The 19,795-nt window shown below is 42.7% G+C and overlaps 1 protein-coding gene across 1 annotated transcript; it reads right to left on the bottom strand.

Annotated features, from left to right (window-relative positions):
• Positions 1 to 684: 684 nt before the first annotated feature.
• Positions 685 to 18,417, bottom strand: LIN7C (lin-7 homolog C, crumbs cell polarity complex component). Its single transcript, XM_038764802.1, has 5 exons — positions 18,349 to 18,417; positions 8,582 to 8,700; positions 6,050 to 6,121; positions 3,629 to 3,838; positions 685 to 2,908 (listed from the first exon to the last, which is right to left on the bottom strand). Exons 1-5 carry the CDS (start codon positions 18,383 to 18,385, stop codon positions 2,753 to 2,755), a joined length of 594 nt encoding a protein of 197 aa, XP_038620730.1. The 5' UTR covers positions 18,386 to 18,417; the 3' UTR covers positions 685 to 2,752.
• Between the last annotated feature and the right edge of the window lie 1,378 nt (positions 18,418 to 19,795).

Genomic DNA, 19,795 nt, shown 5'->3' with positions numbered 1-19,795 from the left:
TTAAAAGAACCAGGAGCACAAACTAATCCATTGTTAAGAATGGCTAGATTCATTCCAAATGGAATTGCTCACCTATTCAGAGTCAAAAAGGTGTGCTGCATTCTTTGTGTAGTGAACAAATAAATGGAAAAGAAAGGGAAATGTCACAAATGCATTTTTACTTGTGGTGCCTTCATTGTGTCAACCGATCGGTAATACTGTTGAGATTCTACTTTTTGCAGTGCACTCTACGAAGCTCTTGGGAGAGTACAGGAGTATTTACGATCCCTGCCTTCAAGGCATATCCAGTTCCCCTTTTCCCTTATTATGGAGTTACCATAGAATATCCGTAGGAAGATTTTTGACTACATTTTATTATTTTCTCTGTAACGTAAGTCACTAAGCCCAAGTGCTAAAGAACTGAATGCATGTGAAGAAATAATTTACTTACAAAGAAAGTGTGGTTACGTAGGCTCAGTATTAATCCATTACTCCATGGTTACTTGATTCATCTGTATTTTGAGCGACAAAAGGGAGTCAAGAGGCCCAAAGGACAGACTGTGGCCCATGATATCAGGGAAAAAAAATGTACTCAACTTACTGTATTTTAACATTTAAAAAAGTTTTAACTTGGCTGAAAGCTTTCAGGACAGCTGGGATACTGAACCAGGAAACCAAAATAAATAATGATTGACCCACCTTTAGAAACTACTGCAAATGCAGTACACTTTACCCTTTAATGCAAGATATACACGTTACAATAATTTCATTTGCACCAATTCCTCTTTTTAATATATAAAGCTCTACAACAAATATTTCTAATAATTTTACAATTAAATTAAAAGATGCTCATAATTCTCCTAAACAAGTTATTTTGGTCTCAACATTCCAAAACATTTACCGATCCTGAAATATATACCATCCAACAACATGGTATAACTAATAACAAGCAACATTTTGCAGAGGACAAGACAGACTCAAACATGCAATCCAGTGCTCGATACCTACGTGATAAATATCAGTGTTCGATTCAACCCAACGATGAGAACTATTAAAAACCGGTATCCTCTTTACAGGCCCACAGTGCTTATAAACATGCAGAAAAGATCTACGTTTCTAATCTCCTTGGACTAACTTTACAAATAGTGACTTCTACTGGGTCATGAGGTGGTCCAGCCTCTCCACGTTGCTTCAGCTATCACCTTTCATATACGCTGGACTCGAAAAAGCCACGTTTTCTTGGAATGCTTCATTCTAGACGAGCCTGTAAACTGTCTACAATTCAGTTTTTCCAAGTTTTCTATTCACAGTCAAAGGTGAGGCCGCTTTCCAGTTAAACAGTGACACCGAGCAGACAGTCCGGAAAATTGTCGGCTACTCTATTTGGGCGAACAGCTTTTCACCCCCAAGTCAAAAACTTGGAAAGCGTTCTCCGAGTTCTTCTTTGAAAATGTGTCTGCAACTACAACTGTTTGGAGAAGTACTTCAGAAATACAAGGTTTTGATTCAAAACACGGGAAACGCACTGCTATTCTCTTTGAATCAGGGATTGAGGACACTTTGATTTCCACGGAACGAAGTGGTCACAGACGTTTCTTCTTATTCTGTCCTGAACCTTAACCTCAATTAATCTGCCTAGCGAACAGTATCATAACCAAAGACAACCTACAGTTCGGTCTGCTGTGCACGGAGCGGCTCATCGTTATCTAAAATTCGATATCTCTCCTTTGCAGCTTAAAATCTTCTAAAAGAGGGAGAACACTCTATTAAGACTAATTATTATTTCTCCTTTGCACACCCCCTCCTCCACACCTTCCCAGTTCCAAAGGGACTCACCTCTAAGAAATTGCAGGATTAAAATATTGTACAAATGTCTGTGCATTCAAATGAACGCCATTAAGAATACAAATGTGAAACAAGTTTGAAATTGGAATTCTGGACTAAAGCTGGTTTGTGATTACACGTATTTGGACAATCGGATTATATTTCCTTGTCTCGTCGCTCAAATGTCAGTATCATCAATCGCATTTACTGAGCGCTTACTGTGTGCAGAGCACTGTACTAAGCGCTTAAAGTATGAAAGTATGAAAGAATAGAAATTTTAGGAATGATTGTTTCAGGGTTTTCTCAATTTTTTTTTATAAATAGTTATATACGAGTACGTACTGTACATTGATTCGAATAAATGTAAAAAACTCCACAGCATCCCGAATTATGACTGTGTGCTCCTCACACAATAGAAAAGTAGTACTGACCATGTCCAGTACGTGGAATCGATTGTGATGATCCGCTGTAGCTGATTTACAGAATGGCATTTTTCTTGTAAAATTTCTAGGTGATTTTACAAGGAAATGAAAATTCAGCTCATAACGAAAAAGAGTTGAAGACTCATTACCTTTACGGAAGCAGCCAAATGAAGGAAGCTAATTTCTTTTTTAAAAAAAGATGATGCATGTAAAAGTACATCCTGATATTAAAAAAGCCTTTTTAAAAAGTCTATAACAACTTTATGACAAAATCTGCATTTGAAAAAAGATTTGTAAAAACAGCTGGACAGAATTGCCCTCTTCACCTCTTCCTTTTTCTTGTGAGAAAAAAGTTTAAACTTCTCTGGACCATAGATGGTGTCAATATAAGCATTTATAAAATGGAATATAGTATTTTATGGAAATATCATTTTATAATCCTGGGAAGTGCAGTAGGTCACAAGTGAAATTATTTTAGCTAAACGCAAAATGAAACAGGAAGGTTTAATAAATTAAGCTATAGCACATTAGGGCTGTTGCCTGCGTTTTGCAGATCTCATTTTTTCAAATCGTGACTCCATTTCTTCCAGGACTTTTGGGGTGTATCGAACAACTAATTTAACTTTTCCTTGAGCTGCCTTCAGCAGTTCCACGGCCTTCTCGTGGTGCTCCCCTTCAACACTCTTAAAACAAGACAAAGCAAAATGTGTTAACAAGGAATTTCAGAATTGAGGACTTTCTAAAATAGACTTAATGAGACCTGAATATATGCAGTGACCCAGATCATTTATTTCCTTGTACTGATGCTAAAGCATCTACGCCAAGTGATCTCCAAGATCACATTTGCTCTGTTTCTTCACTCTAAGAGGTTACCCAGATAAGTAATTTCCCCATTCATTAACTCAAACGGAAATATTGCTTCACCCACTCTTTGTTAATAATAATGATGGCATTTATTAAGCGCTTACTATGTGCAAAGCACTGATTTAAGCACTGGGGAGGTTACAAAGTGATCATGTTGTCCCATGGGGGGCTCACAGTCTTAATCCCCATTTTACAGATGAGGTAACTGAAGCACAGAGAAGTGACTTGCCCAAAGTCACGGAGGTGACAGTTGGCGGGGGCCGGGATTTGAATCCATGACCTCTGACTCCAAAGCCCACGCTCTTTCCTCTGAGCCACGCTGCTTCTCTGACTTACACTACCTTGGTACGTAAAACATCCTGTCGGTTTTAAAAACGACTTTTGTGCTAACCGATGCTGTCCCCTATAAACAGTAAATAATGAAATGTCTTTCCACCTTGCCCAAGTTAACTTCTTTCCAAAGACCCTATGAACGACATACACCCTCAAGTTGTCGTAAGAGATTACTACAAACAGAAAGAAGGAAAAATGATTCCTACCACTCCATTAACAGAAAGAAGTTGGTCCCCTCGTTTTAGTCCTCCGTGTCTGTCAGCTATGCCACCTGGAATGATCCGAGAGATGTAAATAGGAGAGTTTTGTTCTTTGCCTCCCATAATGTTGAATCCAAGGCCTTCTTCTGTTTTCGGTAGTTCAACAACTCGGGGATGAGAGTGTCCTTCGCTTGCGGCAAATGCGGCAACAGTGGCCTGAAATAAGTTTTGAAAATCTTTTTTTTTTTTTTTTTACAAACCTTATCGTAATTTACTGCATTTACCCTACATATCTAATGGAGCCAGAGAAGGTAGTAGCTTCCGTATGCGAAAGATGGACGAGCTTTGGATTCTTCAAACTGTAAAGATGAAAACTGACGGGTGAGGGGGGCACATGATTGAAAACTACAATTGGAGAGGGAGAACACTGAACTGGGTTCACCAAATCCCATAACACCAGAACACGATGAGACTTAGTGAAGCCTGAATGTGGTCAATTCCAAACAGAAAGATACACTTCACATAGGAGGTGGTATATATTTATATATTTGAAATTTGTTCTGCTGCGAAGTTGTGCAGGCCAAGAATATTAGTAGGCTCAAGGGGAGGCTGTCAGATAAGGTAGTACATATGAAATTCAAAATGGGTTATAGGGAGATTTAAGGATGAAAAGGGAAAAACAGAGACATTTAAGATGGTACCCCCTCCCAAATACTAAGGTGGAAATCAGGGAGAATCAAGCAACCTGTCATTGCTATGGAGACGGATGGATCACTGGCTGATCCACTAACGGCATTTATGGTTTTGTTTTGTTTTGTTTTAAACCCAATAGGGGCATTCACAGACTAATCTTATGACCTCCGGGCATTTGGTACTTGCCCCACCTTCAGCCCCACAGCACTTAATTTGCATATCTATAAATTATACCATAAATTATGTTCATTTCTGTTTCTCCTTCCAGACTGTATACTCATTGTGGGCAGGGAATGTGTCTACCAACTCTCTGCGTTTTTTTCTCCCAAGTACTTGGTATGGTGCTCTGCACATGGCAAGGGCTCAATAACTGCCAATAATTGATTGATCTTATCCAAATTTATACTAGAAGTACAGTACTTCTAAAAGAAAGTTCAAAATTCTTGCCTACTCTCAGGGTGATGGAGAGTTCAGGGCGGAAGGTTATTTATGTTCATTTCTGTTTCTCCCTCCAGACTGTATACTCACTGTGGGCAGGGAATGCGTCTACCAACTCTCCGTGTTGTTTTCTCCCAAGTACTTGGTATGGTGCTCTGCACATGGCAGGGGCTCAATAAATGCCAATAATTGATTGATCTTATCCAAATTTATACCTGAAGTACAGTACTTCTAAAAGAAAGTTCAAAATTCTTGCCTACTCTCAGGGTGATGGAGAGTTCAGGGCAGAAGGTGTGGAAAACTCAGTATTTTTATTGTCTAAAAAGAGAGACCACAATTTGGGCAACTTTTAGACAGAGAGAAGATAACTTGAATGGTAAGATAGCCTCTTCCCTTCCAGGGGGCCGAGGACAACATGGACAAAGACCAGAAAAGATGGCCGAGACATATAGCATATCTAGGATGGGAAGAAAAGACAACTACTACAGCAACTGATCAAAGGATAACTGGAAGTGAAGGTAAACGGGTGGGCAGTGGGGAGACATGAGAGGAGGAAGCTGGGAAAAACCTGATAAAAGTCATTCTTATTCAGGATTTGCATCTGATGTGAAACACCACATAGAGCTTTTTGAAAGTTCTGAAAACCACTAATGATCTTTGCAGAAGATGACCATTTAATAGTCCATACACAGGGAAAATTTCCAGATAGGTAGAAAGGTGGGGACAACTCCCTATTATGCATGTTTTAGTACCTGCCAACGTAAATATTTAACCATGTTGACTGTTTGCTTTCTGTACTGTATTATAACATAGGTGAGGACCTCAGAAGGCAAGATGGAACTTGTTGTCCCTATGCTGTGGGTGTTAGTTCAGAAAATGAAACTGAATTAAGTCAAATCGAATCAACTCATCTGAGGAAAAACGGATGTCTATTAATAGGAGTGACTCAGGAATACTTCTTCAAGGCCCTGGCTATAAGGCTCAGAGCTTTAGTGCTAAGACTGTCAGTGGAATCTCCAGTTCAAGAAAAAGTACACAGAAACATTTTTAATAAATTAATATGCTACCACTCAACCGAAAGTGATTTAAGACAAGTCTAGATTTAAAAAGAAATGAAAATGTCACCTGCAAAGCAACTGCTAAGAAATACTTATTTACCTGCTATTAACTTACTTCTCAACCATGGCAAATTCAACTGGGCTTTGGATCATTTTCCCCTTTGGGTTTCAACATTGCTTATTTGTAACCTCGGTCTTTAGCTTTGTGACAAGACACAGGAGGTGCAGGAAGACTAACCTTGGCAGTAGCATTGGCTCTCACTTCGGGACTACTACTGATGTCCACCGTTTCATACACATGCTCATAAACCTGAAAAAAACAAGTCTGGGTTATTTTTTATTTACTTCAAGTTATGCTATTTAGTTGGAAGTTAAGCAGCTTTAAAAGACTAATGTCCCAATAATATCACCACACCTTTTCTTTTCCCCATCATGTCCCTTTTCTCTCTTCACCATCACTCCTGGCCTTTTCCATCCGCCTTTAAGCTAGCTATCATTCATTCATTCAATCATATTTATTGAGCGCTTACTGTGTGCAGAGTACTGTACTAAGCGCTTGGGAAGTCCAAGTTGGCAACATACAGAGACAGTCCCTACCCAACAGTGGGCTCACAGTCTAGAAGGGGGAGACAGACAACAAACCATATCAACAAAATAAAATAAATAGAATAAATATGTACAAATAAAAGAGAGTAATACATATGTACAAACATATATACAGGCGCTGTGGGGAGGGGAAGGAGGTAAGGGGGGGGATGGGGAGGGGGAGGACCTCCTCTTTTAACCTCCTCTCAATGAGCTTCCTTCCTTCTTTGGAGTAGAAGAAATAAACAGGTAAGAAGGGGACCGTTTTATTGACTGACCTTGGTTTGCATTTGTTCAATCGTATTTATTGAGCACTTACTGTCTGTACTTACTGTACTAAGCACTGAGATACACTCCTTGCCCCATGATCTCTTTGACTACCTGTTTTTCCTTTTTCCGGATGCTCAATTCTCTTTTCCCTTTCTCCCATCTTTTTTCACCCCCTAGCTTATCTTTCCTGAACACCACTGTGCCTCTCCAGGCTTCTCCTCTCCCTAGAGTTGATTCCCCTCCACTCTCCCTACCCTAGCACTTTTTCCCAATCTTAGAAGTGACAGCCACTAACTGCCCTCTTCTTCTTACTTCTGTTTAATGGCAGCATGACTCCTCCTATCTCTTCACCCGTACTTAACTCTGAGTCAAAAGTCCAGGTTGGGGGGTGGGGGGGGGAGAGAGGGAGAGAAGGGGAGAGAAAAGGAGAGAGAGGGAAAAACAGACAGAGAGAAACAGAGTCCTCCACACACAAACACTTCTTAAAGACTTCTAAAAACCTCGTATACTTTACACTTAGAGAGCCTTAGCCCTGGTGTTGGTCCCGGGTAAAAGTAACAATAATAATGGCATTTGTTAAGCGCTTACTATGTGCCGAGCACTGTTCTAAGCAATGGGGTAGATACAAGGTTAACAGGTTGTCCCACGTGGGGCTCACAGTCTTAATCCCCATTTTACAGATGAGGGTAAAAAATAAATGATGGCATTTTGTTAAGCGCTTACTATGTGCAAAGCACTGTTCTAAGCGCTGGGGGGGGATACAGGGTGATCAGGTTGTCCCACGTGGGGCTCACAGTCTTAACCCCCATTTTACAGATGAGGTGACTGCGGCCCAGAGAAGTGACTTGCCCAAGGTCACACAGCAGACAAGTGGCAGAGCCGGGATTCAAACCCATGACCTCTGACTCCCAAGCCGGGGTACTGAGGCCCAGGGAAGTGAAGCGACTTGCCCAAAGTCATACAGCTGACAAGTGGTGGAGTCGGGATTCGAAACCATGACCTCTGACTCCCAAGCCACTGTTCTCAGAATCAGGATACCAGGGATCTAATAATAATAATAATTGGCATTTGTTAAGCGCTTACTATGTGCAAAGCACAGCTCTAAGCGCTGGGGAGGATACAGGGTGATCAGGTTGTCCCACGTGGGGCTCACAGTCTTAATCCCCATTTTACAGATGAGGTAACTGAGGCCCAGAGAAGTTAAGTGACTTGCCCAAGATCACACAGCAGACATGTGGCGGAGTCGGAATTCAAACCCATGACCTCTGACTCCAAAGCCCGTGCTCTTTCCACTGAGCCACGCTGCTTCTCTAGTCCAAGGGCTTGGTACAGTGCTCTGCATACAGTAAGCGCTCAATAAATACAACTGACTGCTTCATGATCTGAACATGTCCAGTGGGAGTCCTGAAAAATAGATCGTAAGGTGGGGGAAAAAGATCACGGTGGCTTTCACAGCAAATGCCCTCTGGATCATGGTGTCTACCAACTCTGTATTATTGTTCTATTGTACTCTCCCAAGCATTTAGTACAGTGCTCTGCACATGGTAAGCGCTCAAAGACTGACTGATTGGTGCTTACAGTACAGCACAGGCGCTATGCTCCAGCCCCTTGGTCCGTAAATGGGTCTTGCATGTAAAAAACGTCTGAGTGCACTTTGCAATGTACCATTTGCTTTTTCATCTGTTGCACTCCGTGCCCCACGGGGGACACAACTGGCAGCGAAGAGAAAGTTGACGTAATGCTGTTCAATTTACTAGCCCTTAAATAAATTCCTCTGTGCAGGTTCTAGGTCCCAAAGCCTCGGGACTAGGGCTTTCCTGTTCCCACTGGGAAAACTCACCAGGAAGCATTAAATCGAAATTAGAAAATTTTCTGTTCATCAAAATGCTTAAGGTGCTTTAGTCCGGCCACTCACCTCCCTCACTGCATTGCAGAATTCACTTTGAAGAACCCTTTGCAGAGCCTGAAGCTTCTGTGGTGGCACTTCTCCACTCCGCTGCAGTTTTTCCAACAGCTCAATTGCTCTACCGATATCTGGAGATAATACAGAACCAAAAACAGTCTGGTCAACGTTTATCTGATTGGGTTTTTTCAAATGCATTCCTTAGGGTTTAAGAGGATTAGCCTCTCCGGAGCCTAAACAGAACATTTACAATTAGGAAGAACAATGTAAAGGGACATTTAATAGGGTCAAACCTGCTAGAGGGAAGTAGGGGTGACAACTGAGGTCACAAGCATGGAAACTGGAGAACCATACCTTAATTAGCTTGGGATTGAAAGGTCATCATGTTTACAGAGAGGCTTGGGGACAAAGCTGAAGCATAAGGGAATTCACTAAAACTGAGTAAACTTTGCAGAAGGCAAACATTTATTGTAATTAATACAACTCAAGTTCACCTTTGTCACTTTGTTCTATTAAACTTTTTTTGATGTCTGCTCCCAACGTGCCATTTCTGTTCTGTCCCCTTACCCTGTTTCTGGTCAGAGAGGAATCAGTGGCTTTTGCTCCCCAAAGCTGCTTTCAGGATGGGAATCCGTAAATTATTTTAATGTCTGTCTTCCCAACTAAATTATAAACTCCTGGAGGGCAGTGACCTAAGTCCGCAAACTGTACTGTTCTCTCCCAAGCACTCTGCACACAGTGGACACTTAAAAATCAACTGACGGCAGAACCAGAGGCACCGATTTCTGAGATCCTGCTCTCCCCAATGATTTCTCACTGCTGATTCAAGAATTCCCTTAAGGAATCATTAGGGATTCCTTCATTTCCTCCTGTTGCCGGGGCATAGCAACAGTGTGGAAGAGTCTAGGCTTTAAGGAGATTAGAGAAAATAGTATTTATGTACATATCTTTCAACTTAGTTCCTTCACCCTCCCTGTAGTCTTAGTTTTGGACTACCTGTTTGATTGGAACTTTATTGAGAGTGTGGATTTTGCCTGCTAAATTTATTGTATTTTTCTAAGTGTCTAGTACAATGTTCTGCACTAAGGGCTCAGTAAATACTACTGATTAAAATTAAAATTCCATCGATTGAGGGATTGATTGATGTGCCACAAATCAGAATTCTCCCGCCCATATTTTAGGAAGAGTATATTTCTTAATCTCAGCCTTCCCTGTTTTGCTGCTGCACCATAAAACAAATGAGCAGAGAGGACACTGCACACACAAGCAAGAACAAAATCAACACCACCGAAACTACGAGGCTGGCTGATCCTGCCTGGTAAGATGTTTCACACAGTCACCCTATTCTTAAACTGGGCAATGCTGTCAACCACTTCAGAAGCCTGGAGCTCGCTCTAAAACACCTCCTCCTCCTAACAGCACACAGATTTGTTTCCATACATAGAGCATAGTGGCAGTGTAATGAGAAGGAAGATGTCACCTTCTCAGCATTCACTAAGCAAACCCTCCCAGAAGAGCTAATCTCCTTTCAAAGCTGATGCTAATTAACAGGCGAGCAGGAAGAGGGAAAAATCTGTACTTATGGGATCTGGGACGGCATGCCACTCAAAGAGCCTTCAAAAGGGGAACACCAATTTGGAAAAAAAAATCAACGGAAAGCACAACTACAGGCACTGATTTCCGAGATCCAGCTCTCCCCAATGATTTCTCACTGCCTACTAAAGAATCCCTTTAAGGATTTCTAGGGATTTCTTTGTTTCCTGGAGCATAGCAACAGTGTGGGTGTCTAGAGGAGGCTTTACACAACGGGGTGAAGGGGAAAAGGGACGAACCAAACAGTTTTCAAAGTTGATACTGAAGCAAATAGTATCACTAAAAATAGTGAATGCCAAATGTTCTATAGGGAGAACATTTCATTACAGAGTAATACTCTCCTATAATTATCAGAAAGCTTTCAGTTTTTAATCTCCATCTGAAAATTCTCTATAGCCAGTCCCAGAAAGGTGGAAGGGGAGGTGAGCAAAAGCAGAGACAGCAACTTAATTGGGAAGGTGACTGATTTCCAGGGGAAAAGAAACCCAAATCTTTACTTTTTGCCTTCTCCACACAATAAACAGCTCTCCCCACTCTTCAGCTACTACCCCAGGGTAGGAGAGCAGACAGGGAAAATCAGAAAGATGGAAAATTCGTGCAGGTGCGTGAGCAGAATTGCCATCAGTTCTGGTATTATACTAGAGTCTTGATTTCAGATGGCCTGAGAATTCATGCAGGTGTGTGAACAGAATTGCCATCAGTCTGGTATTATGCTAGAGTCTTGATTTCAGATGGCCTGAGAATTCATGCAGGTGTGTGAGCAGAATTGCCATCAGTCTGGTATTATACTAGAGTCTTGATTTCAGATGGCCTGCTCCCTGTCTGGTACAACTATGGCATTTAAAGTCTCTTACCTTCCCCTACTTTGGGTCCTGCTTCTGAGTTCAGGGGCTTTGGGGGAGAGGGGTGGATGATATGGCCCTCAATCGATCAATTAATCAATGAAGGGTACTTATTGTTTGCACACTGTGTGCAGAGCACTGTACTGAACACAAGAGAGTTGGCCCCAGAGAAACGCCCTAGAACTGGGCGCATTCAGATAAACTCCCACAAAATGTCATACATGTTGTTATTTACATTTATTATGCAACACACCCGGCATAAACGATTGAATGAATGAATAATGCATGTGCCATAGCAGGCATCCTATGCAACTGAGTCTAGTTAGGGACTGTCTCTATATGTTGCCAACTTGTACTTCCCAAGCGCTTAGTACAGTGCTCTGCACACAGTAAGTGTGCAATAAATACGATTGATTGATTGTCTTGTCTTATGCCCTCGAGTCATCTCTGACCCACCGCGACAACACAGACACATCTCTCCCAGAAAGCCCCACCTCATCTGCAATCCTTCTGGTAGTGCACTAACCCACTAAACCCATCCTCTCCTCCCACAGCAATTATGCAGATCTTTATATTCAGTTGCTACCCCTTACCTGTAATTTATTTTAGCATCTGTTTCACCCTCTAGACTGTAAGATCCCAGTGGGCAGAGATCATGATTACTTTCTATTATATTTTCACAAGTGCCTAATACAGGGCTCTGCACAAGGTGGGCACTCAACAAATATTAATGATGATTAACTGATGCAATTTGGTCCGCTAGAGTCTAATTGTGTTCTAATTCTGGCTCCGCCACTTGTCTGCTGTGTGACCCTGGGCAAGTCACTTACTTTCTCTGTGCCTCTGTAAAATAGGGATTAAGACTGTAAGCCCCATGTGGGACAGGGACTGTGTCCAACCCAATTAGCTTCTACCCATCCCGGTGCCTAGAGGAATGCCTGGTACTTTACAAATACCACAAATTATTATTATTATTATGGGCAGGGATCATGTCTACTAACTGCGTCTACTAACACTACTATACTTTCCCATGTGTTTCATACAGTGCTCTGCATTCATTCATTCATTCAATCGTATTTATTGAGCGCTTACTGTGGGCAGAGCACTGTACTAAGCGCTTGGGAAGTACAAGTTGGCAACATATAGAGACGGTCCCTACCCAACAGTGGGCTCAGTCTAGAAGGGGGAGACAGACAACAAAACAAAACATATCAACAAAATAAAATAAATAGAATAAATACATACAAATAAAATAAATATATGAATAGAGTAATAAATACGTACAAACATATATACATATATACAAGTGTTGTGGGGAGGGGAAGGAGGCAAGGCGGGGGGGATGGGGAGGGGGAGGGGGAGGTTCTAATCCCAACTCTGCCACTTAATAATAATAATAATGATGGCATTTATTAAGTGCTTACTATGTGCAAAGCACTGTTCTAAGCACTGGGGAGGTCCCACGGGGGGCTCACAGTCTAAATCCCATTTTATTCATTCATTCAATCGTATTTATTGAGCGCTTACTGTGTGCAGAGCACTGGACTAAGCGCTTGGGAAGTCCAAGTACATTTTACAGAGGCGGTAACTGAGGCACAGAGAAGTTAAGTGACTTGCCCAAAGTCACACAGGGATTTGAACCTGTCAGCTGGGTGACTCTGGGCAAATCACTTCTCTGGGCCTCAGTTCTCTCATCTGTACAATGGGGATGAAGACTGTGAGCCCCACGGGGGGCAACCTGATCACCTTGTATTCTCCCCAGCGCTTAGAACAGTGCTTTGCACATAGTAAGCGCTTAACAAATGCTATTATCATTATTATTATTATTATTATTAGAAGGGGGAGATGGACAACAAAACAGAACAAGTAGATGGGTGTCAACACCATCAGAACTCGCTGTGGCTCCATTACGGACAACCCAGGCTGCCCACTTGGCTCCTCTGATGCCAACAGCCTGGAGGCTGGTCATTCATTCATTCAATCGTATTTATTGAGCGCTTACTGTGTGCAGAGCACTGTACTAAGCGCTTGGGAAGTACAAGTTGGCAACATATAGAGACGGTCCCTACCCAACAGCGGGCTCCCCCCTTCCCAACTCCAGGCCCACCATGGCCCCCGACCCCGCTGCTTCCCCCTCCTTCCTGCTCATTCACTCATTCATTAGAAAAGCACTGTGGCTCGGTGGAAAAAGCCCAGGCTTGGGAGTCAGAGGTCGTGGGTTCGAATCCCAGCTCTGCCGCATGTCTGCTGTGTGACCTTGGGCAAGTGACCTCACTTCTCTGGGACTCTGTTACCTCATCTGGAAACTGGGGATTAAGACTGTGAGCCCCATGTGGGACAACCTGATCACTTCGTACCTCCCTCAGCGCTTAGAACAGTGCTTGGCACATAGCAAGCGCTTAACGAATACCAACATTATTATTATCATTATAGTAAGCAATTAACAAAAACCATTATTATTATTATTATTATTCTCTGGGCCTCAGTTCCCTCATCTGTAAAATGGGGATTAAGACTGTGAGCCCCACGTGGGACAACCTGATCACCTTATATCCTCCCCAGCGCTTAGAACAGTGCTTGGCACATAGTAAGCGCTTAACAAATACCAACATTATTATTATCATTGTAGTAAGCAATTAACAAAAACCATTATTATTATTATTATTATTATTCTCTGGGCCTCAGTTCCCTCATCTGTAAAATGGGGATTAAGACGGTGAGCCCCATGTGGGACAACCTGATTACCTTGTATCCCCCCGGCGCTTAGAACAGTGCTTTGCACATAGTAAGTGCTTAACAAATGCCATCATCATCATCATCATGCCTCAGTTGCCTTGTCTGTAAAATGGGGATGAAGACTGTGAGCCCCACATGGGACAACCTGATCACCTTGTCTCCTCTCCAGGGCTTGGAACAGTGCTTGGCACATAGTGAGCACTTAATAATAACGATGGCATTTGTTAAGTGCTTATTATATGTAAAGCACCGTTCGAAGTGCTGGGGGAGATACAAGGTGATCAGGTTGTCCCATGTGGGGCTCACAGTCTTCCTCCCCATTTTACAGATGAGGTCATTGAGGCACAGAGAAGTTAAGCGACTTGCCCGATGTCACACAGCAGACATGTGGCAGAGCCGGGATTCGAACCCATGACCTCTGACTCCCAAGCCCGGGCTCTTTCCACTGAGCCAAGCTGCTTTTTGTAAGCGCTTAGTCCAGTGCTCTGCACACAGTAAGCGCTCAATAAATATGACTGAATGAATGAATGAATCATCATGTCTCAGTTCCCTCATCTGTAAAATGAGGATGAAGCCTGGGAGGCCCTCGTGGGACAACCTGATCACCTTGTGTCCTCCCCAGCGCTTAGTACAGTGCTTCGCACGTAGCAAGCACTTAACAAATACTATCATTGTTATTATTATTGTTACTAATCTGTGTGACTTAGGGCAAGTCTCTTCATTTCTCTGGGCCTTAGTTACCTCATCTGGAAAATGGGGATTAAGACTGTGAGCCCCCCCGTGGGACAATCTGATCACCATGTATCCTCCCCAGCGCTTAGGACAGTGCCTGGCACATAATAAGCGCTTAATAAATGCCATCATTATTATCATTATTATTAAGCGCTTATCACGGTGCTCTGCACATCATAAGCGCTCAATAAATCCGACTGAATGAATGAAGTGGGCTCTACAATGCGTAAAGCGTCCTGTGAGGCTGTTAATAATAATGTTGGTATTTGTTAAGCGCTTACTATGTGCCAATCACCGTTCTAAGGGCTGGGGAGGATACAAGGTGATCAGGTTGTCCCACGGGGGGCTCACAGTTTTAATCCCCATTTTCCAGATGAGGTAACTGAGGCCCAGAGAAGTGAAATGACTCGCCCAAAGTCACACAGCTGACAAGTGGCGGAGCCAGGATTTGAACCCATGACCTCTGACTCCAAAGCCCGGGCTCTTTCCACTGAGCCACGCTGCTTCCCCTTCAAGCCTGGGAGCCCGTTGTGGGGTAGGGACCGTCTCTATCTGTTGCCGACTTGTACTTTCATTCATGCAATCGTATTTATTGAGCGCTTATTGTGTGCAGAGCACTGTACTAAGCGCTTGGGAAGTACAAGTGGGCAACATATAGAGACGGCCCCTACCCAACAGCGGGCTCACAGTCTAGAGGAATGCCCTCCCTCCGCACATCGGCCAAGCTAGCTCTCTTCCTCCCTTCCAAGCCCTACTGAGAGCTCACCTCCTCCAGGAGGCCTTCCCAGACTGAGGCCTCTCCTTCCTCTCCCCCTCGTCTTGCCTCCTTCCCCTCCCCACAGCACCTGTATATATGTTTGCACATATTTATTACTCTATTTTACTTGTACATATTTATTCTATTCACTTTATCAAGTTAATATGTTTTGTTTTGTTGTCTGTCTCCCCCTTCTAGACTGTGAGCCTGCTGTTGGGTAGGGCCCGTCTCTATATGTGGCCAACTTGTACTTCCCAAGCGCTCAGTACAGTGCTCTGCACACAATAAGCGCTCAATACGATTGAATGAATGAATGAATGTGGCCAACTTGTATTTCCCAAGCGCTCAGTCCAGTGCTCTGCACACAGTAAGCGCTCAATAAATACGAATGAATGAATGACTACAAGGGGGAGACAGACAACAAAACCAAGCATATTAACCAAATAAGATAAATAGAATAGTAAATATGTACAAGTAAAATTAATAGAGTAATAAATCTGTACAAACAGATACAGGGGCTGTGGGGAGGGGAAGGAGGTAGGGCGGGGGGGAGGGGGAGGTTGTCACTGATTCATTTATTAATCCAATCGTATTTATTGAGCGCTTACCGTGTGCAGAGCACTGTACTAAGCGCTTGGGAAGTCCAAGTTGGCAACATATACAGGCGATCCCTACCCAACAGTGGGCTCACAGTCTAGAAGGGGGAGACAGACAACAAAACAGATTAACAAAATAAATAGAATAGTAAATATGTACAAGTAAAATAAAGCAATAAATCTGTACAAACATATACATGCAGACGCTGTGGGGAGGGGGAGGAGGTAAGGTGGGATGGATGGGGAGAGGAAGGAGAGGGCTCCCAAGCGCTTAGTACAGTGCTCTGCACACAGTAAGCGCGACTGAATGAATGAATCCCCATTTTCCAGATGAAGGAACTGAGGCCCAGAGAAGTGAAGTGACTTGCCCAAATCAATCAATCAATCGTATTTATTGAGCACTTCCTGTGTGCAGAGCACTGGACTAAGCACTTGGGAAGTCCAAGTTGGCAACCTATAGAGACGGTCCCTACCCAACAGTGGGCTCACAGTCTAGAAGGGGGAGCCAGACAACAAAACAGATTAACAAAATAAATAGAATAGTAAATATGTACAAGTAAAATAAAGCAATAAATCTGTACAAACATATATATGCAGACGCTGTGGGGAGGGGGAGGAGGTAAGGCGGGGTGGATGGGGAGAGGAAGGAGGGGGCTCCCAAGCGCTTAGTACAGTGCTCTGCACACAGTAAGTGCGACTGAATGAATTAATCCCCATTTTCCAGATGAGGGAACTGAGGCCCAGAGAAGTGAAGTGACTTGCCCAAATCAATCAATCAATCGTATTTATTGAGCGCTTACTGTGTGCAGGGCACTGGACTAAGCGCTTGGGAAGTCCAAGTTGGCAACCTATAGAGACGGTCCCTACCCAACAGTGGGCTCACAGTCTAGAAGGGGGAGCCAGACAACAAAACAGATTAACAAAATAAATAGAATAGTAAATATGTACAAGTAAAATAAAGCAATAAATCTGTACAAACATATATACGCAGACGCTGTGGGGAGGGGGAGGAGGTAAGGCGGGGTGGATGGGGAGAGGAAGGAGGGGGCTCCCAAGCGCTTAGTACAGTGCTCTGCACACAGTAAGCGTGACTGAATGAATGAATGAATCCCCATTTTCCAGATGAGGGAACTGAGGCCCAGAGAAGTGAAGTGACTTGCCCAAATCAATCAATCAATCAATCATATTTATTGAGCGCTTACTGTGTGCAGAGCACTGTATTGAGCGCTTGGGAAGTACAAGCTGGCAACATATAGAGACGGTCCCTACCCAACAGTGGGCCGACAGTCTAGAAGGGGGAGACAGACAACAAAACAGATTAACAAAATAAATAGAATAGTAAATATGTACAAGTAAAATAAGGCAATAAATCTGTACAAACATATATATGCAGAAGTTGGCAACATATAGAGACGGTCCCTACCCAACAGCGGGCTCACAGTCTAGAAGGGGGAGACAGACAACAAAACAGATTAACAAAATAAATAGAATAGTAAATATGTACAAGTAAAATAAGGCAATAAATTTGTACAAACATATATATGCAGACGCTGGGGGGAGGGGGAGGAGGTAAGGCGGGGTGGATGGGGACAGGAAGGAGGGGGCTCCCAAGCGCTTAGTACAGTGCTCTGCACACAGTAAGCGCGACTGAATGAATGAATGAATGAATCCCCATTTTCCAGATGAGGGAACTGAGGCCCAGAGAAGTGAAGTGACTTGCCCAGATCAATCAATTGTATTTACTGAATGCTTACTGTGTGCAGAGCACTGGACTAAGCGCTTGGGAAGTACAAGTTGGCAACATCTAGAGACGGTCCCTACCCAACAGTGGGCCCAAAGTCACACAGCTGACAAGTGGCTCAAATACTACTCTATTTATTCATTTATTTATTTTACTTGTACATATCTATTCTATTTATTTTATTAATATGTTTGGCTTAGTTCTCTGTCTCCCCCTTCCAGACTGTGAGCCCACTGTTGGGTAGGGACCGTCTCTAGATGCTTCCCCACAGCACCTGTATATATGTTTGTACAAATTTATTATTGTTTATTTATTTATTTTACTTGTACGTATTTATTCTATTTATTTTGTTAGTATGTTTGGTTTTGTTCTCTGTCTCCCCCTTCTAGACTGTGAGCCCACTGTGGGGTAGGGACCGCCTCTAGATGCTTCCCCACAGCACCTGTATATATGTATATATGTTTGTACAAATTTATTACTGTTTATTTATTTATTTTACTTGTACATATCTATTCTGTTTACTTTATTTTGTTAGTATGTTTGGTTGTGTTCTCTGTCTCCCCCTTCTAGACTGTGAGCCCACTGTTGGGTAGGGACCGTCTCTATATGTTGCCAACTTGGACTTCCCAAGCGCTCAGTACAGTGCTCTGCACACGGTAAGCGCTCAATAAATACGATTGATTGATTGATTGATTGATTGACCTCTGGCTCCCAATCCCGGGCCCTCCCCCCGCCCCTGCGGCTGAGGGCCCTGTGGCGGTCGTCCGCCCCTCACCACTTACCTCTCTCCAGCCTGACCGGCTCCCCGAGCGCCGCCATCTTCCTCCCCCTCCTCTTCCGGTAGGCAGAGCGGAAGTGACGACACGCGACGGCGGAGGCGGGGGGCGAGGATGGACAAATCTCGCGAGATGACACGGGCGCCGGCGGTGGGGTGGGGTGTGTGGGGCACCGGGCACCCGGACGGCAGGGGCAGCGCGCATGCGCCAGCTCCCTCGCTTTGTCGGCGAGGTCGCCCTCGAGCAGTCGCGATCACTCATTCAATCGTATTCATTCATTCATTCATTCATTCATATTCGTTCAATCGTATTCATTCATTCATATTTATTCATTCATATTCATTCATTCATATTCCTATTCATTCATTCATTCATATTCATTCAGTCGCATTAATTCATTCATATTCATTCATTCATTCAATCGTATTCATTCATTCATATTCATTCATTCATTCATTAAATCATATTCATTCATAGTCATCATATTCATTCATTCATTCATTCATGTTCATTCATTTATTCATTCATTCATATTCATTCAGTCGCATTCATTCATTCATATTCATTCATTCATTCAATCGTATTCATTCATTCATATTCATTCATTCATTCATTAAATCATATTCATTCATAGTCATCATCTTCATTCATTTATTCATTCATTCATGTTCATTCATTTATTCATTCATTCATATTCATTCATTCATATTCATTCATTCATATTCGTATGTTTGGTTCAGTTCTCTGTCTCCCCCTTTTAGACTGTGAGCCCACTGTTGGGTAGGGACTGTCTCTATGTGATGCCAATTTGTACTTCCCAAGCGCTTAGTACAGTGCTCTGCACATAGTAAGCGCTCAATAAATACGATTGATTGATTGATTGATTGATATTCCTATTCATTCATTCATATTCCTATTCATTCATTCACATTCATTCATATTCATTCATTCATTCACATTCAATCGTTCATTCTTTCATATTCATTCATTCATTCAATCGTATTCATTCATTCATAGTCAACCATTCATTCATTCATATTCATTCATTCATTCAATCGTATTTATTCATTTTCATTCATTCAATCGTATTTATTCATATGCATTCATTTTCATTCATTCATTCATATTCATTCATTTTGGGTAGGGACTGTCTCTATATGTTGCCAATTTGTACTTCCCAAGCGCTTAGTACAGTGCTCTGCACATAGTAAGTGCTCAATAAATACGATTGATGATGATTCATTCATATGCATTCATTTTCATTCATTCATTCGTATTCCTTCGTATTCATTCATTCATTCAGTCGTATTCATTCATTCATCCATTCATTCAATCGTATTCATTCATTCACTCACTCATTCATTCTCTCCCCCTCCTCCCCTTCCCCACCCCCGCCTTACCTCCTTCCCCTCCCCACAGCACCTGTTTATATGTATATATGTTTGTACGTATT

This window comes from Tachyglossus aculeatus, chromosome 22 (assembly GCF_015852505.1).
Source record: "Tachyglossus aculeatus isolate mTacAcu1 chromosome 22, mTacAcu1.pri, whole genome shotgun sequence".
Taxonomy (NCBI): Eukaryota; Metazoa; Chordata; class Mammalia; order Monotremata; family Tachyglossidae; genus Tachyglossus; species Tachyglossus aculeatus.
This window is presented reverse-complemented; position numbering and strand designations above follow the sequence as displayed.

Excerpts from the sequence above, each read along its gene's own strand:
- LIN7C (XM_038764802.1), bottom strand. The coding sequence starts at position 18,385 with ATGGCGGCGCTCGGGGAGCCGGTCAGGCTGGAGAGAG. Across the intron at positions 8,701-18,348 it reads GCCGGTCAGGCTGGAGAGAG|ATATCGGTAGAGCAATTGAG; the intron begins GTAAGTGGTGAG and ends TATTATCTCCAG. Across the intron at positions 2,909-3,628 it reads TTCTTTCTGTTAATGGAGTG|AGTGTTGAAGGGGAGCACCA; the intron begins GTAGGAATCATT and ends TCTTGTTTTAAG.